The sequence below is a fragment of the Balaenoptera acutorostrata genome, chromosome 20 (assembly GCF_949987535.1).
Source record: "Balaenoptera acutorostrata chromosome 20, mBalAcu1.1, whole genome shotgun sequence".
NCBI lineage: Eukaryota > Metazoa > Chordata > Mammalia > Artiodactyla > Balaenopteridae > Balaenoptera > Balaenoptera acutorostrata.
In genome coordinates, this window is record NC_080083.1 from 52,993,175 (window position 1) to 53,020,738 (window position 27,564).

Here is a 27,564-nt window from a genome sequence, read left to right on the forward strand (position 1 = left end):
CTACTGGTCTATCTTTTCTGTGAGTCTTTTATCAGACTTTTTCCTCCCTCTCTCAGGCAGTGGGACACATCTCCACACACATTTCTCCATCACTCCCCTCTATACAAGAAAGAAAAAGCTCCTTGGTGCCACTGACAAGACCCTCCATGAAGTCTCTCTGGCTATATCTCATCCCCATCTCTCAGCACTCGCAGCCTTGAACTTTAAGCTTCATCAGCGTTTGACTCCTGGTTTCCTGCACAGACTGTGTTGTTTTAAACCTTGACATCCTTGCTCAAATAAGGTCCTCTGCCTATAATACCTTCCCAACCATACTTTACAATTAGCTTGACGGTCATCTCTTAAAGATGGGTTCATGCGACCTCATATCCTGATCTGTGTTGCTCCTCTTTGCCTCTGTGGATAGCACTATCATAGGATGTCAACAGTACCCGTTCATGAGTGTCTTTCCACCTTACACTGTATGTAGACCAAGGACAAGCCCTGTGTTAATTCATCTTTATATCCCCAGAGTACTCGAATGTGGTACCTCATTTGTTGAAGTGAACACTGTGCACAGCACTGCACAAAAATGGGCACTCAAAACTTGGTTAAACTAACATGTATAAATATACAGGTCTCCTTGCACTTGCCATGGAGAGGAACCAAAAGTCTCAACACATTCATTTACGGTTCCTATACACTGACTTGCAAAGAATCTTGAATTCTTGATGCTAGCGAGTCAAGGACCCTGAGGTAAAAGAGAAAAAGGGTAAAATATAGAAAGATAATCACCTCTGTGAAGACGGCACGGCGCTCCGAATCCATCGTGCAAAGGTGAGCCTGGAAGAAGTCTGCAAAGGAGTTATGCTGCTGCTCGTAATAGTATACTTGCGACAGGGACTGTGCGGTGAACAGGCCTAGTGAGGAAGCGTTCAGCCGAACCACAGCATCAGGTGTGGCACAATCCAGCAGCACCAATTTGGCCTGCTCAGATACCTTCTGGTAAAGCTCATCAGTCAAGACCTTGTGCCCTAGCCGCTCTATGACCTGGAGCACCACAGAGGCACATGTGTCTGAGTGGTAGCCCATGAAGACATCAGAAGGGCTGTATTTGGGTCTGGCTAGAAACTGCTCTGCTTTCACATCTATGAACTTCTCCACCCAGACCTTGAGCTCTTCCACGATATTCTTCTGCCATTTCTCCAAAACAGTGTTGATGTCCAGATAGTGCTTCTCCAGCCGGTTAATGAGGGGGATGGGAAAATGTTTGTAGACGACATCTTTCTCCTCAATGACTATCAAGCGGAAGTCTGGGTGAACCCGACATTTGACCCGATGGGTCCCCAGACCGAGGTCCACGTACTTCTGGCCGCCGAGGTAGACGTAGTACTGATTGAGCGCATCATAGAGGCTCTCATAGAGGTTCTGTAGATTGAGCAGCACCACCATCTTGCCGGTTTCCATGCATATCTTCACTCGGTTGATATTTCTGCAGATCTGGGTGTACTCTTGGTCCTTGGGAAAACTGGATCCAAAAATAATCTCTGGCTGGTCTGCACTGAAGAACGCCTGCTGCAGGATCTGCAGGGCCACATAGTTTCTGGTCAGCACAAGCAGGTAGCGGGATTCGGAGTCGTCCAGCTCTCTGCCAGACGCCTTCTGAAGATCACCGTATATGTTCTGCTGGATCAAATGCATGGTGCTGACTTCTTCTGTGCACTTTGCCTCGGGTAAATTGGATGAAAAAATATCCAGGGCATGGATGTCGTCTTTGCCACTGAAGTTCCGAAGGACAGCTTGTGCAATGTCTTGAGGGGAAGGCTCTTTATTAGAGGCTTTTGCCGCGGCAAACACCATTTTGATGAGGCTGTAGTAGTCACGAAGCCCAAAGAACTCCTTGTCCTGCCTCTTACATACCGTTTCATAGGCTTTGGCAAAGGATGCAAAGTATCCTCGGATTCTTTCTTGGACGAGGGGCTCTGAAGAGCAAATTCCCCTGGCGCTCTCAATGAGCTCTCTCTTGTTGGGGCTGCCACGTGACACAAAAATACCCCTGTTCATCTTGGCGGGGTCCAGGGCCCAGTTGGAAATGCCTATGAAGCCAACTTTTTTGTGGGGGGCGGGATCGTCTTCAATGCATCCATCTTCCAGCAGTGGGTGCAGAGCCTTCAGGGGCATTTTGGGCGAGTCTTCTGCCAGTCCAACCTCATCTAACACCACCACGGAGACGTACTGCTCCAGGTCCTTCCCCTGTTGGAAGCGGGCACACTGCTTGAAGGTGCCTATAATGCCCTGTGGGGTGGAATGAGGGCTACACTGGAACGACACCAGATGGACCTGCTTCAGGCTCCGGAATAGGTCCGAGTGCGCAGCCTGGCCTTGCATGGCATCTGCCACGATGGTCTTGGCGAGAGATTTGGAGCTGCCAGGCTTGCCCACCAGGAAGAGAGGAATCTTGAGCTCGATGCAGATAACCATCATGAAGACATTCTCCTTCAAAGCCAAGTTCTTAGCGATGGTTTTCCTCAGAGATACGTCATTCAGAAAAAGATCCTGGGTTAGTGTTATCTCATGCAGGATAATCCTGCTATCATTATATGGTTCTGGAAAGAACTTGCAAATGGCTTTCCGATAAGATTCCTTCTTCTCTAAAGAGGCGTGGTAACATACCCCGATGGCCAGCACCAAGGACCAGAGGATGGGATCTCTCTCAAAGTCATTTTGGATGACACCAGACTCGCAGGGAAGGGAATCCAGCTTAGACAAGAGCATCTCACTGTGGTCATAAAACCATTTGAAAACTTTCACACAGCGTTCCACATCCCTGAGGCTGACAAAACTGCACTCATTTTGTCTTTTCCTCATGAAACCCTGAGAGGCAGAAAGCACTTCGGTGATCACACGAGTCTCGCTCTGCACCATCACGATGGAGTTCACCAGTCTCTGGACAATCTGCTGGATGTAGAGCTTTTCTGCAGAGTCATTCAGTTGTCCGAAGTCCCACACCAAGGGGATCAGGCTCGGCGGCAGAGCGTGAACGCGGTACACCAGCTGCCTCAGGGGGATGGAGCCAAGCCTCTCCGCCGTCTCTTCTGCACTAACCCTGTATCCCAATCCAGCTGACTCCAGACGGCAGATCATCTCTTGGGTGTGCTTCCGGTAAGGGTTGCAGGCTGCTATGATATGCAAGCCAGAATCCTTAACCAGGGGCTTGCCACCCACTGTGCGGTCACACAGGACCTCTTTGATGCAGCTTATGGCCTCCGTGGTGTTGGCTTCATCAAAGAACAAGATGGTGTCTAACTGAAATTGGTCCTTATTGAAGCAGGCGAGCGCTTCGGCCTCCCTGACCTTGGAATAGATCACGTTGGCAGCTGTTCCTCCGTGAACCTTGACCAACTTCATGGTGTCAGTGTCAGCACCCCCACGCCGCAGGTCACTGAGGAATTTAATGAGTCTTGTTTTCCCACAGCCGGTTTCTCCCATGATGATGACAGGGATGCCACACCGGAAACGCATCTCAATGGCAAGGATCTTAAGCATATTGTCCGTTGTAAGCTCGTATGTTTCATCAGGGTCGATGGGCCACTGGATCCCCAATGCCAGGCACAGCTTTTCAAGTTTCTCATGTCTGGGCAGCTGGTCAAAGTCCACATTGAAGGGCACCCTCTGAAGCAACAGGCCCTCATACAGTTGCACTGTCATAACATCCTTCTTGATTACTTCCCCACTCAAGCGGTCAATGGCGTCAACACCGCCGTTCTGATTGGGCTGGAAATGGAAGCCTATGAACGTCATGGATGTGTGGTCACTGTTGAAGAACACGTACGGGTGGGGCTCTGACTCCCACCTCTTCCGGAGAGAGAAAGGGGCAAGATCTTTTTCCTTGACCCCGTCCATGGTGACCGTGTACTTCCCTGGGCTTTGGTCGGATGTGTGAAGTGTAGGTGTGGCAAAATCTCGTGCCATGAAGATCATGAAGGTGACCACAAAGTTCTTGAAGCCCACCAGAGTGTCTCCAACAAAGCTGGGATCGCAGAAGAGAGAAGCCTCACAATCTCGGAGCTGGTAGTTCAAGAACCGAGCAAAGTTCCAAAGCTCTGACCAGGATGGGTTTATCACCCCACAGTAAATCAGGAGATGTTGGATGCATTCACCGGGGTTGCCCTCAACAGAGCCTTTTCGGTACTGAAATGTGTCTAGGTTTTCTTTCTGATGGAACCGCCTTAGATATTGGTAAGGTCTCTGGAGTGTTTCACTGCAGAACGCTCTCTGATCCATTCCTGGCTCTTCATAGCTCCACTGAGGATCCAGCTCCATGTTGATCACTTCTTTGGGAGGCCTGCACGTGACTTTGGGGAAGATGTCTAGAAAATTGAACTGCGGGACAAGTGTACTCTGGAAAGGAGAGACACAAATGAAATGAGTTATGGCTGAATTTCCTAAAAAATGTTTTTGTGTTTTAATCCTCCACATGGTCTAGACTGCATGGACCTTTATGAAAAATCACTTTCCATGAAGGGACTTCTGTAGATTCCTCTTTGCATGGGGTGTTACCTTTTGCACATTCAGGCATCGTATGAGCTGTACTGTTGATCACAAAGCCCTTTTCTACCCAACCTCTTGGAACTAAATCTCTCCATCAAGTACATACGTGTGTCTGTGTGTGTCTGTGTGTGTGTGTGTGTGTGTATGTGTGTGTGTGTGTCCACATAAAACTCCCTTTTGTTAAGAAACTGATATGATGAAAGTCTCCTTTCCCTGTCAGCTACCATTAAGAAAGATGGTGCTCCTCCTAGCAAATGAGTTTTCTGCATTCCGAGCACCACTGGCATTTAACCCAGACATATAGCATCCATCCCGATGAGAACAAAACAAATCTAAGATACTGCTAATTAATAAAAGAATCTTTTTATTCTAGGCATTATTTTAAAATAAGTTTAAAGATTTGTCTTTACTAACATTGCACTCAGCTACTTTGCTAAGGCAAAAGTGTGGAATCACAAAAACGTATCAAAGCCCCCACCCCAACAGTAACATGAAAGTGCCCTGATACACACCAGCTTCAAAGGCCTCCGTGGCAGCGAATTCCCTTCCAGGATTTCAACAATATATAAGTGGCATGGGTTCCGAAGCCACATCTTCCCATTTACATCCATTAAGTACTGGAGAATGAGGAGTTTGAAAAGAAACACCCAAATTCCAGTCTGCACCTAAAGACAGAATGACGTGGGTCTGTAAATACTTACACAAAAGACACCAACCCTCCCAACCCTAAGGACCCTCTTATTCAGCTCTTTGATATGATGATAGTGAGTATCAATACATGTACAAAGAAGCAAGTCTTTATACTGGGGAGGGGGTAGGGCAGGATGTGGGAGCTGTGTCTTTCCCAGCAGGGCCACTCAGTTAGAACCTGAGGGCACTTACTGAAGAGGTCACGTCAAAGTGGAATACAATGGGTCTCCTCCGATACCGGGCGTCCAGGAAAGGCAGGAGGGAGCCCAGGACTTCATTCTCATCCACCTGAGGGTTGATCAATCGAATAATTTTTAGAGGCACTTTTTCTCCATTAAACTTCATTTTCAGTTGGCCGTGCAACCTCTTCACAAAGAGAGACCTTCCTGTGACGTGAACATACAAAAATTAGATGCCAGGGCTGCGGATCAAGAGTGAGAATGTCCAGAAAGAGTCACTACAAATCGTTTCTCTTTGTACAAAATTCAAAACTGATGCACCTAACATCGGGTTAAAGGACGCACGTTCGAACCCTCAGATTTCCTTGCTGTTACCCACCCACCATCCTTGCTGCTTCCCGGGACTAAGGATGGCAGTCTGAGTGTAAGGACAGAAACAGCAGAGGTCGCTCCCGGGGGGCGGGGAGCAAGTTTCACTGGAAAGAAGGTAGTACCGTTAAAGGGATACAGTCAACAGAATGGAAATCATGATGCTGACTGAAGGCAGAGGCATCCGTTTCTTCTCAAGACGGAGTAATTATACCTCAGCCTGCTCAGGACCCACACCAACCCCAAAGTAGCCAATGGACTTAAAAAAAAAAAAGAGGAAACTGCAGAGATGCTAGTTTAAAGGAGGAAGATGGCTCAGCCAAGCTGGAAACCATGTGAGAAACGGTGTCCCGCTCCAGTACGGGTCCCGATTTACAACTTCAGGTGAGTCAGTCCTCTGGAGACTCAGTTTCCCCACCTGCAAAAGGGCTCATCTGAGCTCACCGCCCCACCCCATTGGACAGGGAAGGGCCATCAGGTGGTCCCTGGGACTCAGGGACCCAGCAGCCATCATTACCGACACCCGCTCTCTGCGAGGCCACGATCCCAACACACATGTGGTCCCGGAACGCGGCAGCGGCTGACGGGGTCTGTTCCGGGACCCGAAAGTGGTGAGCCAGGTAGGCCTGGATGTCCTTGAGGGGCGCCTGGGGGGTGACAAGAACCTTGTGCTGGCTGAAGGCCGAGGGGAGGTAGCAGTGCTCCCGCTCACAGTCACACACCATCACGAGCCGGTAGTGCTCCTGGTGGCGCTGCAGGCACAGGCTCAGGAAGAGCTCCTCCGCCCGGCAGGCCACCTCGTAGCTCAGCTGGTCTGCGTACAGTAGGCTGTAGACCCTGAGTCCCTGGGAGCCCGGGGTCAGGCAGCGACGCAGGAGCAGCGCCACCTCCTCGAACGTGGTCTCTGGGGTGCAGAGCAGCACCTCGTCGTAGGTGGGCAGGGGCTGGTTCGGGGCCTGCATGTAGATGGCCAGGGCGGCTGGCAGCACCTCAGAGTGGCCACAGACGATGAGATTCGGCTGGCCGTCCTGCAGGCCTCTGGGGAGCTCCCGCTGCACAGGGGGCCCAGCCATCCTCGCCAGGCGAGCCAGACAGTGGCCAAGGGCCTCCAGGTCCAGGCAGTGAGGCAGGAGGACACTCATGCACGTCATCGACTGCTTCATGATGACCCTCAGCTTGTCCACCAGTCTGGGCTCAGAGAAGAGCAACAGTGGCAATCCTTCAACCATTGTACTCTCCTGGTGTGTGGCGGCCCTGCCATCGGGCCCCCGGCAGGCCTCCGAGACGTCCCTTGAGGTGCAGTTGCCTTTGATGAAGGAGAGCATGGTGAGGGCGGCACTGCTGGGCACCTGCTTCACGAGCTCCGAGCCCAGGTAAACCAGCTGCTCGGCAGTATAGTAGTTGAGGTAAAAGTGCTCAGCTCGCTTCTCTGCCACGAATCTCTCCCAGCGGTCCAGGAAGTCCTCCATCTGCCGGCAGAGGGTCTCGAGCAGCTCAGCGACTGGCCCGCTCTCCACGAGCTGGCTCACGAGCTCCAGACCGAAGTCCATCTGGATGGAGGCACTCTTCTGGGGGGAGCAGTACACCTTGGCCGTCCAGGCCCTGAACAGCATATTTCCAGCAGAGTAAAGGTTTATAAAGGACTGGACAAGCCGCTGCACGTTGCAAAACACCTGTTGCAAATGGAAGCAGGAGGCAGACGTCACAGAGCTGACACATCAGTCTAGAATAACACAAACAGATTGATAATTTGAAGGGCTGGGGTTCGTGTTTCTCCATGGTTCACTGTGTGATATCGAGCACAAGATTGATCACAGAAGGCCTTCCTTCCTCATTTCCACAGTCTCTTCTTTAGGAAGCAATACGTTGTAAAGATAAAGGAAACCATTTATAAAATACAAATGAACTTTAAGGAAAAAACTCATAACCAAAAGGAGAGACCATTACATAAACCGATATGCCTTTATCATTATGATTACTTTGGATTTTCATGAAGGATGTACATTTACATCTTTAAGTATTTTGGGATGCTTGCTGATTTACAGAGTAAATCAACATCTCTTTGGGTCATGAATTCCAAATACATGCATTCTGCAGACCCACTGGCTCCACTCTCCATGGGTTTAAGAGCAGAGTGATTTCTATGAATTAAACACAAACTCAGGGCTTCCCTGGTGGTGCAGTGGTTAAGAATCCGCCTGCCAATGCAGGGGACACGGGTTCGAGCCCTGGTCCGGGAAGATCCCACATGCCGCGGAGCAACTAAGCCCGTGTTCAGTAACTACTGAGCCTGCGCTCTAGAGCCTGTGAGCCACAACTACTGAAGCCTCGTGTGCCTAGAGCCCGTGCTCCACAACAAGAGAAGCCACCGCAATGAGAAGCCCGCGCACCTCAACGAAGAGTAGCCCCCGCTCACCGCAACTAGAGAAAGCCTGCGCGCAGCAACGAAGACCCAACACAGCCAAAAATAAATAAATAAAATAAATAAATTTTAAAAATAAATAAATAAATACAAACTCAAACTCTTCCGACTTTCCCAGGCACCTCAGCAGTGAGAGTCCTCAGCCCAAACAGATGGGAATAGGACACCTGCTCCAGCATAGATACAAATCCTTACCTCAGAAAACACCTCTACGACTTCAGCATTGTTGTGATCTTTCTTGCCAGACATCAGCATCAATTTGTTCAAAAGCTCCTTCAGCTCTTCTAAAGAGTAGTCTCGCACCTCCTCGTGGCCTCCGTGGCCCTCAGGAAGGATTAAGTGTAGAACTGTGTCTGGGGAAATCTGTGGAACAGTACACAATCAGAGGTCATTTTTGAGAGGCAGAGACCCCCACCCCCCGCCCCTGAGGACAGCAACCTGTAAGAGCCACCTGCAGCTGTGCCTGGGATGTGGGGCTCACCTTCTGGCCATCCGTGGGAGCCTTGATCACATAGATGCCTCTGCTGTTGATTGCTGTCGCCAGGGACAGGGATGACAGCTCCACAGACCCGTGACTCTCCTTCACTGTCTTCAGCCACTCTAGGTTCCGGGCAGAGTCACACTGTTGGGACAGAAGGAGAGAAAATGGGCCGCAGCTTACAAGTGATCTTCTTCCTGCCACTCCCTCCACCTCTGCCTTCCAGGGGCAAACTCCTCCTCCCCTTCTCCGGCTCAGCATGCCATCACCCACAGGGGAGGCCTCCCTCATCTGCTGCCCACCACTGCCACGGGCTTTGGCTCTCCCTCTTGGGACACTTGTCAGGAGGTGTTCCTGCAATGGGCTGCTCCCCTGTGTTCTCACCCGGTGCCCTGGATACATGGATGGGGAGGGACAGGCATGAACCCAGCTCTCTGTGAGAAGGCAGCGTTGTGCCGGGCCCCCAGCTGGGGATGATGCTGGCTGTAACAAGGCTGTGAGCTCTGCTGCTCCTTCCATTCCTCTTTTGCTCCCCCATCCCTTGTGGGGCTCCAACCACCCTGTTACACAAGCTATGTATTGGGTTGGCCAAACAGTTCGTTCGGGTTTTTCCGAACAGCTTACAGAAAAACCAGAACGAACTTTTTGGCCAACCCAATACTATGGGCCTGCTTGGGCCCTGTGCAGATGGTTTACTTACAGGGAAATGTTTATTTTTTCTGATTAAAAGTGAATCTGTACCAATTGTGGAAAGCATGGAAAATACCAAAAAGCATAGAGAATTAAGTAACAATTACCACCATTCAGAGAAAGCCACTGGTAACATTTTAACATATTTCCTTTCAGTCTTTTTTTCCCATTCTTTTCGCATAGTAGAAATCACTCTAATTTACATGCAGTTTTGTATCCAATTTTCTAACATAATAAGACAGAGAAAGCATTTCCATATAGGAAGAAACTGTTTTTAAACATCCTTTTAAATGACTGCATTAAAAACCTGCCATGTGAGAGTGCAATAGTTGGCAGTCATGCCCCTAGTGTTTCTAAGCGATGCTTTATTAAACTTAATCTATTTTGGAGCCAGAAATAAGACTCACCAGTTTTTGGGGCAGGTGGTGGTCATTATCCAGAGCCTTCCACAGCTCTTTCAGGTGTTGCATGAATTCATCGAAACCCGCACTCGTGTCCAGCTCATACAGCAGGGGTGCAAAGCCCTGCACAGCATCGTGGAAGCAAGCCACCCGATCCACGTCGATGTCATTCTCCCCCGCAGAGATGGAGGCCAAGTCCACGAACACTTTCAGCTCCGTGATGCCTGGGGAGGGAGAGGCAGGTGAGTGCAGGGCTACCCCGTGATGACATGAGCCTCAAATCCGGGACAATGGTCCTTACTGAAGCATAAATGGATATTCAGTGGATTTTTAGGGTTTTTATCCACTTTTTGCTTTCGATAAGAACCTGGGGCATTGTTGTTTTTTTTGCCATTTATGTTGATACTGCTGACCGATACCTGACCTTACTGAACAGCATCAATGTCCAGGCATTGCATGGGGCTTTTTTGTATCTTACTTCATGTAATCACACAATATTGCCGTTTCGTTACGAAAAAGACAGTAACATGTTGACAGTTATCTATAAAAAACGGCTGCTCACTAATCGAAATCTGTGCATCACTGTGGCCCGAGGAGCCCACAGCTGAAAGCAGCGAGTCTGTGATGAGATGAGCAGGCGGCCCCTCCCCTGTCCCTGCACACCAGGGCTGTCCACCTTCCCTCTTCCCTGGCTCCATCTCCCCTCCATGAATTAATTCTGCCAAAATCACCAAAGCCACAGAGTTAAAAAGACTGCCAAGCCCTTGCACAACAACAGGTAGATGTGATTAAGCCAAGACAAGCTCGCCTTGGCTTCTAGTAAAAATCAACCGGAGGAAAAAGCTAAAGGGACACAATTTTAAAGAAAATGATCCCTTGCCGTTCACAGCAAGCATCCAGAGTGAGAGGGAAAAAAAGTAGCCAAGGAAATAGTTTTTACACCAGAAAATGAGCTATACTGTCCTGATATAAATGCTACCTACAATCAACGAGGCACACCCTGCACATTTACCAAAGAATACAGATGAAAACTTGCTAAGAGACTAGACTTAATTATTACCATCACTAAGAGGAAAGGAGAATTATAGGGCGTGATAGTGGGGCGAATTATTGTTACAATGGCAATCATATTACAAGATATAAATGTATGAAATCAATGTGCCATACGCCCTAACTTTACACGATGCTACATGGCAAATGTATTTCAATTAAAATGTTTTAATTAAAAAAATGCAGATGGCATCTCATGGTCCTTTACTCAGAACATGATCAAGGGGAGGGGCTGCCCATAAGTTTAGGAAGACCACCCTATGAACCATCTAAATATGCTCCAGACTTCCAGCCACCACAGTGATGGACTGTACCTCCGAGAGCCTCCCGGACCCAGCCGATGAACTCCTTCCTCCGGGACAGCTCCTTCAGACACTGACACCGGGTCTCACTGACGTCCTGCAGCAGCTTTTTGGCACGGATAAGCTGCTGGTTGATCCGGTCCAGTTTTTCGTGGCGAAAGTTGTCCAAGACAGTCTAAGAAAGTCATCAAAGAAAGTTGTCAAAGAGAGTCTGCAACAGAAGGTTGTATGGGCGCTGGAGCTGGCTCCTGGACCCCCCAAAACAACAATGTTGACCATCCCAACAGTCCTTCCCACCAAACTTCCGGGATTGGCAGGTGCCTGAAGCTCTTATCCCAGATTGGACACTGTAGCCGCTCTTGCTGTCCCCCCTCGATCCATAGTAACTACAGTTCCTCTGCACCTGGCATTCTGCTAAGCAAACCTACACAAGAACCCTGCCAGGTGCACCTTGTAATTTTTTCTATTTTCTAGGTAAAGAAAAGAAGGACCAGGACAGTGACCTACTCAAGAACACGCTGCTGGGCTTCAAGCTTACATGTGCCAAATTCCAAATTTTGTGCTAAATTTTAGTCCTCATCATACCTGTCTACACAATAATATAGGTCACCGTATACCTTATAAACGCTCACCTAAAAAATCAGAAAGCAAAAGACTCACTTCTTAACTGTAACAGGTAACTTACCATGTGCCGCTCCCAGCTAAGCACTAGATGTGGAGAGCTGACAAAACAAATGGCTTTTTGGCTTCTAGAACCTAAAGAGCTCAGGTGACTCTTTACAAATATCAGATGACTAAAAGAGGATCATTGCCTTTTCCTAAATTCATGATCCTCCTGCCAATCCAAGGAAACCCACACTAGCCAAAACAGTCACACTATTGGTAAACAAAGGTAAAAACGAAGCCCTTGGCATATTCAGGCATCGAATAAAATGCAAATAACATTGAAGGAAGCTGCGACATCATCTTGCCCAGTTATTAAGAGCTTGAGAGCGGCACCCCCGCCACCCCCACCCCCAGTAGTCCCCAGTAAATAACTTACAAAGCTTAGTAAGGTGTGGAGAACACCAAAGTCGCCGGTCAGGGCCAAATTCTCTTTGACCTTCAAGATGACCTTGGCTGAGTCGACAGCCTGATGCAGGTGATGGTATTCCTCGATCTGCCGGACTCGCTCCTTGATCCAATCTTTTTGGTCACTGGGGTACAGAGCACACATGGTCTGGAGGTCTTTAGTTAGGTCGCTGTATTTATTCACAAAGTCTTTGAAGATGTCATCGATTTCCCCAAAGGTGACCTCCCCTGACTTCAGATCCTGATACAGTTGCGTAAACCTTTTGAAACAAGGACCATATAAATATTGATACATCTCTTCAGGGTGAAATATTTTCCTTTCCAACTCCTCCTCTGGCTCACTCAGCTCCTGGGCGGCTTCTCTCCAGAAGATCTGGAAGATGTGGCTGTCCTTTAGCAAGTCTGCATTTCTGGCCATTTCTTGGACTTCAGGGCTCAGGTTGTAATGTGTTGTCCACGTCGAGTCGAGGGAGGTGGCTGACAAGCTCACTGTCACGACTTGGTTTAATCTTTTCCCGCTGAGGTCTTCCGAATGTCTTTCAGCAATCTCTCCAAAATCCACTTTTGAAACCATAAGAGAATGTCAGAAGTCAAACCTCTAGTCATGGTATCATTTCATTTTACTTTCCCAGTTTTTACTCCCCTCGTTGCTCTTAAGGAAATGCAAGTGAACACACTTGCTGGCATTGTTCTCAATAAGAATCCCTAAGTCTCCACCCTCACCTTGCTCGTCAATTTTCATGACAAAGAAAGCTTTGCAATTTCTGGGAGAAGATGACAGTCTGACATCTGCACATGCTTCCACTCCCACCCCACATTCTGTTCCAATGATAGAAAAGAGATTGTTTTTCAAAAGCCATAAAGCAACAGGGCTGGGAAGGATAGAAAAGGAGATCACAGCAACAAAATTTGGGAACTTGAAAAGCAGATGTGCTAGGGGGTAAATGACGTCTTAAGCCTCAGAACGTGGGGTCCTAGCCCATGGTGGGGAAACCTGAGTCTGCCAGGTGTCTGGTGTCACAGACTTCCCCCAATGCACAGACACTGGCTGCACAGGTAACTGGAATTTGGGAGGTGGTGATAAAATAAGGAGGACTGGGCTGAAAGTCTGCTTAAGAAGTCATCAAATAGCCTCATTTTCATCCCTACCCATTCCATACGGCAGGTTGATGGCACCTCGTCCACCCTGGCAAGCAATGGGTGGTTTATATTTTAGAGAGGATAACACGGAGGGCTCTCTGCATTGGGGGTCTCAGGTACATGGCAGAATAAAGGCATTTCCAGGCACGTATGCTTTGTCAGGAAGCTAACAGACGGTACGTACCATTAAATTTAAGAAGAAAGGAGAACAGAGGATACAGGAAGAAGGAAGGCGGTAAGACTAGATATACATATTGGATGCTGAGAACCCTCCAGACCTCATTTCTCTCTCGACTCCCAAAACCTGGCAGCGGGGCCTATACCTTCCAGGCAAGAGACTGGCGATCTAAGCAGCCCAAGAGAGAGGAGCTAAAGATACAGGCTATTTCAAAGCCTAGCCACACCACCCTCAGAATCTTCCATTAGCGTGTCAGGCACCTCTCTTAATATAAACAGATAAACAAGAACTTCTAGACAGATGGGGAAAGTCTCTAACATGAAAAATAGATATTAAAACATACCAAGAGATAAAAGCAACTCGGAGGAAATAGGAAACTATTCAAGATAAAGAAAAAGAAACCCTCTAAATCAAAAATATCAATGATCTCAGAAAGATATGATACTGCAACCATGAACGAGAACAGGATAGCAGAGAAAAAGGATCACTCAGAGGAAAAAAAGAGTTCTTGTAAATTAAATACATAAGAAGAGAAATTTAAAAATTTACTGGAAAGGTTAGAAGGTCAAATTAAGGAAACTGCTCAGAAAGCAGAACAAAACACAAAGAGATGGAAAATAGGAGAGAAAATGTATGGAAGTTAGATGACCATTCCAGGAGGTCACATATCCAACTGTGAATTCCAGCAAGAGAAAAAGCAATCACTTAACTAACACAAGAAGTTTCCCCAGAACTCAAGGACTTGGATTTCCAGATTAGAAAGACCCACTTAATTATGCCCAGTACAACAGATGGGAAACAGACCCATTCCAAGGTACATCATTAGGAAATTTCAGAGTAAGGGGGACAAAAAGATCTCAAGAGCTTCCTGAGAGAGAAAACATGTCAACCACAAAGGCTAAGAATCACATCTGACTCTCAGCAGCAAGCCTGCAGAGACCATAGAGCCACAAATCCCAAATCCTGAAGGAAAACGTTTCCAGTCTGTACCTCTGCACCAAACAACAGATCTCATGTACGGGCAGACATTTTCAGACAGGCAAGGACTCCTGTGCCCCCTTCTCAGGAGGGACCAGAGGGTGTGTTTCACTAAAACACAGGAGTGAGAGCAGGGAGCCATGGGACCCAGGACACAGATCCAGCCGAGGACAGAAGCAGGACAGCCCTAGGACTGCATCCCTCCAGTTTGGGGAGAGTCCTTCTGAAAAATCAAACTGATTGCCGTGTGAGGAAATTCAAACGGTTGGTAAAGAGTCTGGGATTGAATTTAAAAACAAATACATTGAAAACAAGGCATAGGACAAGACAAGAATTTTAAATCTAGAGAAAACAGTTTGCACAAGAAATGGAAGAGAATCATGGTATGTTTCATGGCTCGGTTATGAACAGTGCATTTACACAGTCGTGACTATTTAAACCCTGAGGACTGATCTAATTAAAATTATGATAAAATTGGAGGAAAGGGAGGTTGGAAAGGTTATGTGTGTATGGCAGAAATTGGAAAAACAAGGAGATTTAATCCTAATTTTCCACAATGGATAATGCTTAAACCTGAAAAATCAAGGAGATATTTAAGCATGCTATTTAGAGATATGGCAGTAATCACCAAAAAGATTTTAACTTTGTTAAAAATTAACACATTTAAAAAAGCCTCCCCTCCAAGATAAAAGGCTGCTACTGTGATACATTTTTATCATATTCTATTTTGACCCTTCTCCCCTGGGGACCCCGCAATTTTGTTTATTTTAATGCTTAAGAATATCACCTTTAATCAGGTCTTTTACCCTCCCATACAACTTCAGGAGAGAGTCAACATATGTTTTCTCATTCTTTAGAGTGACTAGTTCATTCTTTCTGAGACTCAGCACTTCCTTCATAGCGTGTTTTTTCTCCTGGGCTGGAAGACTTGTACTCTCTGAAAAAAAAGAAAAGGAAACCAATAGAACACACAAACATCCGCTTGTGGCAAGACATTTCTTCCACCCACATGAACACGCCCGACGTGCTGAGCTATGTGGAGGGTGACGCAGGGGGCTGCGTGCAGGGCCACTCCAAGACGTCCCCGTGTCAGCAGCATGGAATAAAAACAGCCAGTGCTCTGACACGGTCAGTATCTTATCACTTTCCCATTATTTTCCTATGGATTAGAAGCCATCGCCTGTCAACTTCCTGGCGAGAAGAGCCACTAATCATAAAGACGACAAAGATCACCCCTCTACAAGACACACAGGCAAACACAGACGCTTCTTATCGTCTAACCCCTCATGAGCCTGAAGTCCACATCTCAACTTACTTAACTGCCAGATGTCAAGGAACTGGTTCGTGTGTTTTATGATCAGCTCCAGTTGTCCAACTAAAATCGCTCCGCTGATGAGGTCATTAGTAACTTTTCTGAACACAGAGTCAGCAGTGGCCATCAACTTCTTGCCTTCATCGGTAATATTTTCTAATATTTTCTCATTGATTCCTGATCAAGTTAAGAACAGAGTTAAAACGGTGGGCACCCCACTTCCTTCCCATGTTATTGAATTTTCAGTAACTTCCTCATTGCTCTGACCCAACTTCCATACAATAAAGCAGAGTCATTCCGTGTTTCCAGATGTGCTTCTCACATCCCTCAACTCTGCTTTGCCCAGGAGGATTACATCTCACCCAAATTCATCTCCCAAAGGACTTCCTTCTTCATGAAGACGATTCCTCAAATGACCAAAGTCAGCCAGGAGAACCACGTTTCTCAGTTATTTTAAACCTGTGCCCTCTTCAGTATACTAAATATCTTTCTTAAACTAGACATCACCGCCTTTAAAATCTCCCATCTTGAGAACGCTTAGAGAAGAATAAACTGCACTAGGGATGCACTGACACCCAGTGAGGGTTATCTATGTGGTCTTAAGGAGGCATCTTCACAGCACATGGAAACAAGATAAACATCAGTGTGATGGCTATACTCTACACATCTTGGCTATCTTGCAAAATTTTGAATGTGAGTTTTAGGATCAATTCAGAGGGCAAAATTTTCAAACATACTTAACCACCAGAAGGTTTCTCTCCCAGTCATACTAGGGTCATACAGTTGGGTCATGCCATTAAAAGCAAATAAAGCAGCTTTATTCACAATTGCAAAATCTTGGAAGTATCCAAGATGTTCTTCAGTAGGTGAATGGACAAACTGTGGTCCATTCACATAATGGAATATTATTCAGTAGTAAAAAGAAGTGAGGTATGAAAAGGAACCTTCAATGCATGTTGCTAAGCGAAAGAAGCCAATCTGAAAAGGTTACAGAGTGTGTGATTCCAACCATATCACTTTCTGCAAAAGGCACAACTGTAGAAGAGGGGAGAGGGGAGGGATGAACAGGTGGAACACAAGGTTTTAGGGCAGTGAAACTATTCGGTATGATACGGTAATAGTGGATGCACATCATTAAACATTTGTCAAAACCCGCAGAAAGTACCAGAGTAAACCCAATGTAAACATTGGTCTTTAGTTATTAATAACATATCAATACTGGCTCATCAGTTGTAACAATCGTACCACACTGAAGCAAGACATTAATAATAGAGGAAATTGTGTGTGTGGAGGGGCTAAATATGGGAAATCTCTGTACTTTCTGCTCAATTTTTCTATCAACTTAAAACTGCTCTAAAATATAAGGTCTATTAATTTAAAAGACACAAATGTAATATTTTCAAGTGAGTAGTTTTTAATCATTACATAGGAATTCCACATCAATCTTCTTATTTTATCGCTACAACAACCCTGCCATTGAAGAAACTTAGCTTTTTGTTTTAAGGCTGTCCCAGTAATTTGATGAAACTGAGACGCAAAATAACCTAACTGTGGTGCTTTTCCACTAGATCTGAATCTAAAGACTCACACATAAACCTGAATATAATGTTTTTAGGGAAATACACATCTCCCTCTCTTTGGTCACAAACGCTTGGGTCATGGAATGTACGGGTGGAAAAATCAGGCAGTACTTAGTTTTTGCTAAGGTCACCAGTATTGGATTGGACATTTATATGGATCTCAGAATAACAAAGAGAGGGTTTTAGACTCAGACACACTTGGGTTTTGATTTCAGTTCTTAACACTTATTCTTGGCAAGACCTTGGGTAAGTCCTATCACATTCTCCACCTCAGTTTCTTTGTCTGAGGACCCTCAGGACCACTTCAAGTATAAGACATCAGCATGGTAGCTGGTGTACAGCAGGTATTCTATGAATGGTGGCTTTCAGTGTTAGTTCTCAATTACAATACAAGATACTATGAACCTTCCTGGGTCTTTCCATCCAAGCTGCTTCTTTTGGCAAACATCAACCCATTCGAACTGACTCACAGGTCAAATACTCTGCCCTACCCTTGGGTCAGGAGGCACCACTGGACAGAGCACATGTTCCCAGCGCCCTCCGTGAACATACCATACAACTTGAAGAGATGATTGATTTCTGGCCAAGTGAGCAGGTGATTCAAAACCTCACTTAAGTCATCTACAAATTCCCCTCTACTTCTCGGCCAGGACTTAGTGATCACAGCAGACACAAGGGTGCCACATTTCCTCAAGTCATTATAAGAGATTTTCTCAAGGATACTGGTCTGAGACTACAAGAAAATGAATAAAGAGAGGGATATTTAGAAGGTTTTTTTGGTTGGTTTGTTTTTGAATAACAGAAGTCAATTACCCACCCAACAGCATTTCAGAAATCCCTCATAACTAGTTTTACAAAGCCTCAAAAAAACCAATTGTAAATAAAATGCTTAACTTTTCTTAGGGCATGTCCATTTTCCTGTGCACTGTCTCCGTAAGTGATGAACACTGGCGATGCGGAAACAGGTACCGACAGACAGATACAGACACAACCCACAAGTCACCCCCCTTTCCTCTGGCTCAATGCCAGTTTCTACATTTTTCTTGGGACTTTCACATTATGAAAAACATCAACCATAATACAAGTAAGCCATTAATACTGGTATCCTTTGTATTCCTAACTGTAATTCTTTTAAAGCTGCCTACAAACAACACATAAATTTTAATTCTCTTTCTAAGTGAATTGATAAAATCTTTTCAACTTCATACATTTTTCTTCCATAATGCTTTGCTAACCTTTGGGGTCTTTTACTGCATGCTAAGCAAGTGTCATTAGCAAGCAATAAAACAAAGGCTGGGTAGGTGGCAGTGATAATAATGGGGCATTTAGGAGCAGCCTGTGAGATTTCTGGAGGTCACCTGTGAGCTGCTATGATACCATGCAGTAGCAGGAAGCTGAGTGGCATTTCAAGGAGTGGGTACAGGGTACTGGATTTCAGGCTGGGGAGGGGGATGCCCAGAGCCCGTTCTTTGCATCAGTGCAGGGTCTCAGAACCAGCGGCGCTTAATAGCCTTTAGCTGATGACGACAGAAGGCAGGTGTGAACCCAAACGCAATTCCTGAGTGGGAAAGGTTGTTCACCTGGCAGACCGAGCCCACGGCTTCAATGGCACACATCTCAAAGCGTTTCGACACACTGTCTTCTGCGCCTGCAGCATCCCAGTTAGTGCTACAGAAGGCAGAGATCTGGGAGAGAGGCTTCTCCTGCAAGACAGGAAGATGAGGGTGTGAGAGGTTTGGGGTGCTGCACTCTCAGACACTATGGAATGAAAACACCCTAGTAATTTTCACTTTCCTACAACTGTATCAGCTCCCCATTACTTTGACCTTCCTCCCATCCCATGCTAAGCATGTCCTCCCTGTCTCTAACCATTAGACCAACAAGGCAAAAATTCAAACAAGACCAAGAAGGCTAAAATTCCCACTTCGCAGAAAAAGCATCCGGCACAGCAGCTTGCAAAAACAGGTAAATTTAAAAAAAAAAAAAAGGCTTCCCTGGTGGCGCAGTGGTTGGCAATCCGCCTGCCAGTACGGGGGACATGGGTTCAAGCTCTGGTCCGGGAAGATTCCCACATGCCGTGGAGCAACTGAGCCCATGCACCACAACTACTGAGCCTGCGCTCTAGAGCTTGTGAGCCACATCTAGTGAGCCTGCGGGCCACAACTACTGAAGCCCGCGCGCCTAGAGCCTGTGCTCCGCAACAAGAGAAGCCCCCGCAATAAGAAGCTCACACATCGCAACAAAGAGCAGCCCCCACTCGCCGCAACTAGAGAAGGCCCGCCCAGCAATGAAGATCCAACGCAGCCAAAAATAAATAAAATAAATGTATAACAAAAATATAAAATTGTTTTAATTAATTAATTAATTAATTAATTTAAAAAGGTTTCTTCTTTGCTTCTCTTTTTCTAAAAAGATCCATTTAACAGTTACGTAGAAAACCCTCATATCACATTTTTTTAAACCCGAATTTTCTAGGGTCACAGGCCTTAATTAAAAATGGGGAGCACTTTTGTGTTGTCCCCACTTGTCACTGGGTTTAATAGGGCTCTTGTCACCAACAGGCCACTTAGAGCCACAGCATATAGGGTTAGTGCCTATTAGAACCCCATGCATGCTGAGGGTTCCCCTGGTGCCCCGACCTTGTGCCCTTATTCTTCTCTGGAATACCATCTGTGGTCAAACTATTAAGGCTGAATCAGAAACACAGAGTCATATGAACCCCATGCCCTGTCCATTCAAATGCAGTCATCACGTGTCTTGGTTGCTTCTCACGGTCTGGTTTTACCGACTTCCAAAAAGAACATCCCCCGACTTTCAGTACCTGTTTGAGCCTCCCTTCCATGTCCCCCAGCAAGGATTCCTTCCAGCCATGCTCTGCAGGGAAGTTTATTTCCACCAGTCGCCTCCAGACCTGCAAAACCCACATGTAAGGGACAGCCACTAAGACACCTAGATGCCACAGTGGAATTCTATGAAGGAAGATGATTATGCACAGCGCTTCGAAGACACCTGGGTTCTGACTCATCTTTGTCAATGGTCTGCTGTGTCACTGGTGTGTCAGGGCAATCCACCTTAGCCTTATAAAACGAAGGGTCCTGACTGGGACAGGTCACCTCTACAGTCCCTTCCACCGTGTAACTGGTTTTTAACCTGAAAGGATTTCCCTCCATTGTTTTATTTCAAAAAATTTCAAACGTAACAGAAAGTTGCAATGACAGCACAAGGACACTCATATACCTTCAGCTAGACTCCCCAGCGTTTAAAGCGACTGCTTTATCTCTTTCTCTTTTATGCTCCCTTTAGTCTCTCTAGAAATAGGCATTTTCTCTGCTGAACCATTGGAAGGAAGTTGCAGATGTCATGCCCCTTGGCCCCTAAGTCCTGGGCAGGCATCCCCAACACTGTGTCCCTTCTGCTACACGTGGTAGTACAGGTGTCACTCTGAGGCCAGTTCACGTGGGTGTGACCTTTCTCGAGGAAGGGTCCCTGTCCACATTTCTCTCATCGTCCACAGGTGTCCTTCCTGACTGTTTGGGTCATGGATCCAACTGACAGGCACACACTGCATTTAGTTACCATGTCTCTTTTCCAGAAGAGTTCTCCGGCCTTTTCTGTCTTCCCTTCTGTTATGATGATGACAACGTTGTTTTCTTTTCCATTATGGTTTACTACAGGATATTGAATATAGTTCCCTGTGCTATACAGTTGGGCCTTGTTGTTTACCTATTTTATATATAGTAGTTTGTATCTGTTAATCCCAAACTCCTAATTTATCCCTCCCAGACCCCCTTTCCCTTTTGGTAACCACAAGTCTGTTCTCTACATCTGTGAGTCTGTCTCTGTTTAGTAAATAAGTTCATTCGTGTTGTATTTTAGATCCCACATGTAAGTGATAGCATATGGTATTTGTCTTTCTCTGTCTGATTTACTCCACCTAATATGATAATTTCTAATATGATAATCCTCTTCTGGTCATTACTCATTGTGATACTCAAATTGCCTCAAATTTGGCTAGTGGGAACCCCTGCAAGCTAGCTTCTGTCTCCTTTTTTTAAAAATCATCTTAGATGTACAGAAATACTGCAAAGATAGTACGGAGAGTTCCAGATACTCTCAGCCCAATTTCCCCGAGCGCTAACACGTTACGTAGCCATAGTACAGTTGTCAAAGCTAAGTAATTAGCATTGCTAGATTACCGTGAACAAAACCACTGGCTTTATTTGGATTTCACCACTTTTTTCCCATGAACATCCTTTTACCATCCAGGATCTAACCTAGGATATCACCTTGGCTCTAGTCCTGTCTCCCTGTGACATGTCACCACTCGACTTCAAGCACTTCTACTGTCTGGCAATACAAGGTGTTTCAGGCTGGCCTTTCACTTCTTCAGCCCCACCTCTAGAATTTGCTGTTCCTTCCAGAAGCACAGGTTTGGGGGGTTTTTGTTTTGGTTTGGTTTGGTTTTTTAGGGGAAATGACATTTAGAAGCCATGACTAGGGCTCTGGGTGTGCTCACGGACCTCGATGTCACGATCTCTAGGCCCTTTCAGTGGATGGAGTCAGGAATTGTTGTTGCTTTTAACTTTTTAAATTTTTTTAAAATTAATTTATTTATTTTTGGCTGTGTTGGGTCTTCATTGCCGTGCACGGGCTTTCTCTAGTTGCGGCGAGCAGGGGCTACACTTTGTGGCGGTGCACAGCTTCTCGTTGCGGTGACTTCTCTTGTTGCGGAGCACGGGCTCTAGACACGTGGGCTTCAGTAGTGTGGCTTGTGGGCTCTAGAGCGCAGGCTCAGTAGTTGTGGCGCACGGGCTCAGCTGCTTCGCCGCATGTGGGATCTTCCTGGACCAGGGCTCGAACCCATGTCCCCTGCATTGGCAGGCGGACTCCCAACCACTGTGCCACCAGAGAAGCCCCTGTTGTTGCTATTTATTTATTCATTTATTTTTATACAGCAGGTTCTTATTCGTTATCTATTTTATACATATTAGTGTATGTATGTCAATACCAATCACCCAATTCATCCCACCACCACCACCACCCCACCCCCGCTTTCCCCCCTTGGTGTCCATACATTTGTTCTCTACATCTGTGTCTATTTCTGCCTTGCAAACCAGTTCATCTGTACCATTTTTCTAGATTCCACATATATGTGTTAATATATGATATTTGTTTTTCTCTTTTTGATTTACTTCACTCTGTATGACAGTCTCTATGTCCATCCATGTCTCTACAAATGAGCCAATTTCGTTCCTTTTTATGGCAGAGTAATATTCCATTGTATATATGTACCACATCTTCTTTATCCATTTGTCTGTCGATGGGCATTTAGGTTGCTTCCACGACCTGGCTATTGTAAATAGTGCTGCAATGAACATTGGGATGCATGTGTCTTTTTGAATTATGGTTTTCTCAGGGTATATGCCCAGTAGTGGGATTGCTGGGTCATATGGTAATTCTATTTTTAGTTTTTTAAGGAACATCCATACTGTTCTCCATAGTGGCTGTTATCAACTTACATTTCCACCAACAGTGCAAGAGGGTTCCCTTTTCTCCACACCCTCCTCAGCATTTGTTGTTTGTAGATTTTCTGATGATGGCCATTCTAACCGGTGTGAGGTGATACTCACTGTTGTTTTTATTTGCATTTCTCTAATAATTAGTGATGTTGAGCAGCTTTTCATGTGCCTATTAGCCATCTGTATGTCTTCTTTGGAGAAATGTCTATTTAGGTCTTCTGCCCATTTTTGGATTGGGTTGTTTGTTTTTTTAATATTGAGCTGCATGAGCTGTTTATGTATTTTGGAGATTAATCCTTTGCCCGTTGATTCGTTTGTAAATATTTTCTCCCATTCTGAGGGTTGTCTTTTCGTCTTGTTTATAGTTTCCTTTGCTGTGCAAAAGCTTTTAAGTTTCATTAGGTCCCATTTGTTTATTTCTGTTTTTATTTCCATTACTCTAGGAGGTGGATCAAAAAAGATCTTGCTGTGATTTATGTCAAAGAGTGTTCTTCCTATGCTTTCCTCTAAGAGCTTTATAGTGTCCGGTCTTACATTTAGGTCTCAAATCCATTTTGAGTTTATTTTTGTGTATGGTGCTAGGGAGTGTTCTAATTTCATTCTTTTACATGTAGCTGTCCAGTTTTCCCAGCACCACTTATTGAAGAGACTGTCTTTTCTCCATGTATATCCTTGCATCCTGTGTCATGGATTAGTTGACCATAGTTGCATGGGTTTATCGCTGGGCTTTCTATCCTGTTCCACTGATCTATATTTCTGTTTTTGTGCCAGTACCATATTGTCCTGATTACTGTAGCTTTGTAGTATAGTCTGAAGTCAGGGAGTCTCATTCCTCCAGCTCGGTTTTTTTCCCTCAAGATTGCTTTGGCTGTTCAGGGTCTTTTGTGTCTCCATACAAATTTTAAGATCTTTTGTTCTAGTTCTGTAAAAAATGCCATTGGTAATTCGATAGGGATTGCATTGAATCTGTAGACTGCTTTGGGTAGGATAGTCATTTTCACAATATTGATTCTTCCAATCCAAAAACATGGTATATTTCTCCATCTGTGTGTGTCATTTTGATTTCTTTCATCAGTGTCTTATAGTTTTATGAGTACAGGTCTTTTACCTGTTGTTGCTTTTTAAATCATGAGTTCACACTATACCTCTAGCTCCTTCCAAACCACAGACCTCCTCCTCTCTCCCCTGGTCCACACATCCCTCCTTCAGTGAGAAAGAACCTGGGCTTCCAACAGCAGCAACCCTGTGTCCATCTGCTCAGCCTTAGAGTACACACAACATAGCTCCAGACTTGCTACAGCCATTCCACTGTCAACAACAAAACTTCTAAACCAAGTTCAAGATTTATGTATGTTTTCCTTGTTTTGACCTTAGACTCTGTCCCAGTGAGGGTGAGTGGTCACAGTTCTGGGCTCTGGGTATTTGGATTAATGATCTTCTCCCCTCTGTGTAGATAGGTAACTTCTGAAGAAGTCTGAGATGGAGTGAGAGTCATTTGTCTCTGTTCATACACAGTCTCAGCTATGTGATTTTATGATGACTCCATTAAAGTATCCCTGGAAGGCAACAGCCTATTGAAGTCTGGTTTGATGACGTCAGAGGGCCATTTGGTTGGTTTGCTTATATCACTTTCTAGAACTTCGTCCTGGAGCCAACAGTCTTTAGGCCCTCCCTCCTCCTCCTCAGTGGCACAAGATTCTGCCCACACCTCGGTTTCTGGAAGCCCTCCCTGCCTCCCAACCTTTTGGGACTGATTTCCAGTTTCCTCACATTCAGACGCCACTCTGCCCAGTTTCCCTTTCAAGTAGCTTCCATCTTATTCTTCTACTTTCAACATCATAAACCTGACTCATAACCTCAGCACTGGATCAGACTCGAATGCCCCTCCCCGCCAGCCCAACAAGGTCTGTCCTCACCGTTCAGCAGCCTCACCATCGGTGTGGGGACCATGGCCCACCCACCAGGGTGCCCGTGCCCTTGGGTCCTGTTAGGGGAGCAGCTGCCCATTCTGCAGACAAGACCCACTGGGTTCCCTGCACTCAGCAGGGCTTACCTTAATCTCCTCGCAGTAAGTGAAGGTGACAGAATATATATACCCAGTCAGGAACATGCCCTTTCGAAAAATTCTCTGAAGCCAAGATCTTGTAGCAGCGAGAGTCCCCTGGAAGACTGTTTTTACTGATTTCTTCTTTCCAGTTTCATTTCCCTGCCCTCCTGCTGAATCCTGTCACCACAGGAGAGAGACAGAGAGTTTAATCGTCCCTGCGCTGTGGACCCAAAGGATCGTCCAGATGCCACTCCCTTCCCCCCTGTGCACCCGATGCTACCTGTGCGCTCAGACTCACTGGCGCGGCCAGAGCCTGCACATTCATAGCACTTTCATTTCCCCAGAGCGTTTCGGCTTCACTCTGGGTGGGCAGCATGGGGTGACGAGGCAGGAGAAGGAGTGGCACGGATGCCTCATCAAATGACCCCAGGCAACTGTTAACAGAGGCAACTCTGGCTTGCCAACGCACAGACTTCCTGGGCTCCGAGCTGAGGAAGAGCCGACAAGCTTCCTCCGGACAGGGTGAGAAGGAGACACCAAGGGCTCGGAGCTTCCAGCAGCTCAGAGAAGCCGAGCTAGTGTAAACCCTGCCCCTTAGTGACATGTTTGGTCTGAGGCCCAGGAGGTAAACCCACGTCCCTAACCACTGGTGCTCTTTCCGTGAGGTTCTCCCTTCATTCCCTCTCCCTGAAAAGCTCCTTTTCCCCGGGGTCAAGGGCTCTAGGGACGCCTCCCTCCCTCACTCCCTCCCTCTCTTTCTCACCAGAAGCACCTTTACCACAAAGCAGATACAGCCCAGCCGTCAGCCCCACTTAGACAGAGGCCTCTCCCAGTTCTGTGTGTGTTTTCTTTTGCTTCAACTGAGCCCCTCAAATTGTGTAAGTGTCAGGACCCCTCAAAACCGGATCTGTTGGTGTCACTCCCTCCCTCCAGAGATGCTTGGCCCAAGGGCTAAAGACGCAGTGGCAAGGCGGCTGCCCAAGGAGCTGACAGCACAATCAGTAACCAGGGCAAGTGCCAAAATGAGAAAGCACAAGCTATTTTCAAGGCACATAAAGGGTGCTGTACCCAGCCTGGTGGGGGTGGTTCTTCCCGGAAAGATTCGGGGAGCTCTGGGCAGCATGGGAGGGGTGGGCTGGGGTACAGGTGTGACGGGAGCACAGCACTCAGGATGTGGGTGGCAAGGGCCGGCGACAGTTCTGAGCTGAAAGCAGGACATGCTGACCCATGCTGAACATCCCCGCATGGTGCAGCAGCTTCTAGAACAATCTGGAAGCTTTAGCAGGGTGTGCATGCCATCTGTGATCTGGCATTGCCTAGATCTCAGCTCCATCTCCAGCCACACTAGGCTACCTGTGGGCCCTCCGGAGCGGCATGCTCCTCTCCTCCCTGACGCTGCACGGGCTGCTCTCTCGCCCTGTGGGAACGCCAGTCCCTCCGAAGGCCCTTTGTTCCCAGGGCACCTAATCCACACTCCAGCTTAGCATTAAGCCACTGTGCTGCAATTATGTGCTCACAGGATGGTCCCCCACCTACGCAACCCTGCTGCCAGGGACCTGTCTTCTCCATCTGGGTGTCCCCTTCACCCAGCACAGATGATGGACGTAAGTGAACAACCCAAGTCTGAAAATCTACTCTAGAAACTTCAGCTTTGCTCCTTGTTTTTCTCCATCTGATGTCCTATCAATCCTATCAACCCTTTATGTCAGCACGCAACCAAAAGCTTTTCAAAAACTCTTCATATACTTTGGTTTTATTTAATTTCAGTTTTGCAAAGCTTTCTGTTTTCATGGCACAGGTAGAGTATTTGGATCAGACTGTGGATTGCACTAATCTGAGATCCCAACCAACATTTAAGATAGTTATTTCTACAGGAACATATACCCTAAGTAACTGACAAATTTCAAATTTCTTGAACACAGTTTATCTAGACGTTGGCACCTGCCTACGATGGTTTAAATAATACCCACTTCAGGAGAAAGCAATCATCTTACCAATAATGTTTATTTTTAAATGTATCCTTGGTATTTTAAAGAAGAAAAACGAAAAGGAACAAGTTACAACATATACTTAATTATTTTATATCACTAACGTCCCAGTTCTGACTTGTCAAATGCTTAACAAATAAATGGTCGATCTAAATACGAAATCATCTATCACCTTCATGTGGAAGCTCAAACTCAAGCTGGTGAAGATCACACAACAATGGGAAAATATAAGCTGCGGACAACATGCGACGTCATGGATGGATCTCAGAGATGTCACGTCAAGTGAAGAAAGCCAGACACAAAAAGGAAAGAGTTCAAAGACGGGCAAAACTAATCCGTGGTGGTAGAAATCAGGAGAGTGGTTACCTCTGGGAGGTGTGGAGCGAGGGGGGGACAGAGCTCTGGGATGTCCCTACAGCTTGATGAGGGAAGTGGAGCCTGTGTGGAAAGGCTGTAAGGTGTGCACTTAGGTGTGTGGACCTCGCTACTGTATTTGAGTTTCAGTGAACAGGAATAAAGCTCAGGTGGGAAAGACTAGGCATGAACATGCATTTGGGTGGGGAGGTCCTTGCCTGAAGTCCCGGCCACTTGCAGAGCTCTTGAATTAACCCAGTCACAGCCGATACTCTACACTTGAGAT

At 46.4% G+C, this 27,564-nt stretch overlaps 1 protein-coding gene across 10 annotated transcripts in view; it reads right to left on the reverse strand.

Annotated features, from left to right (window-relative positions):
* Positions 1–27,564, reverse strand: part of RNF213 (ring finger protein 213) — a 115,771-nt gene that overhangs the window by 43,874 nt on the left and 44,333 nt on the right. For all 10 annotated transcript variants that reach the window (XM_057536349.1, XM_057536355.1, XM_057536353.1 and 7 more), the window contains 15 exons: positions 24,943–25,113; positions 20,192–20,281; positions 18,951–19,073; positions 17,923–18,103; positions 15,794–15,967; positions 15,266–15,415; positions 12,154–12,743; positions 11,124–11,286; positions 9,766–9,983; positions 8,672–8,812; positions 8,386–8,553; positions 6,286–7,441; positions 5,413–5,606; positions 5,043–5,195; positions 775–4,380 (listed from right to left, as the gene is read on the reverse strand). In XM_057536349.1, the coding sequence (XP_057392332.1) occupies positions 775–4,380; positions 5,043–5,195; positions 5,413–5,606; positions 6,286–7,441; positions 8,386–8,553; positions 8,672–8,812; positions 9,766–9,983; positions 11,124–11,286; positions 12,154–12,743; positions 15,266–15,415; positions 15,794–15,967; positions 17,923–18,103; positions 18,951–19,073; positions 20,192–20,281; positions 24,943–25,113 (7,278 nt within the window). The remainder of the gene's footprint in view (positions 1–774; positions 4,381–5,042; positions 5,196–5,412; positions 5,607–6,285; positions 7,442–8,385; positions 8,554–8,671; positions 8,813–9,765; positions 9,984–11,123; positions 11,287–12,153; positions 12,744–15,265; positions 15,416–15,793; positions 15,968–17,922; positions 18,104–18,950; positions 19,074–20,191; positions 20,282–24,942; positions 25,114–27,564) is intronic.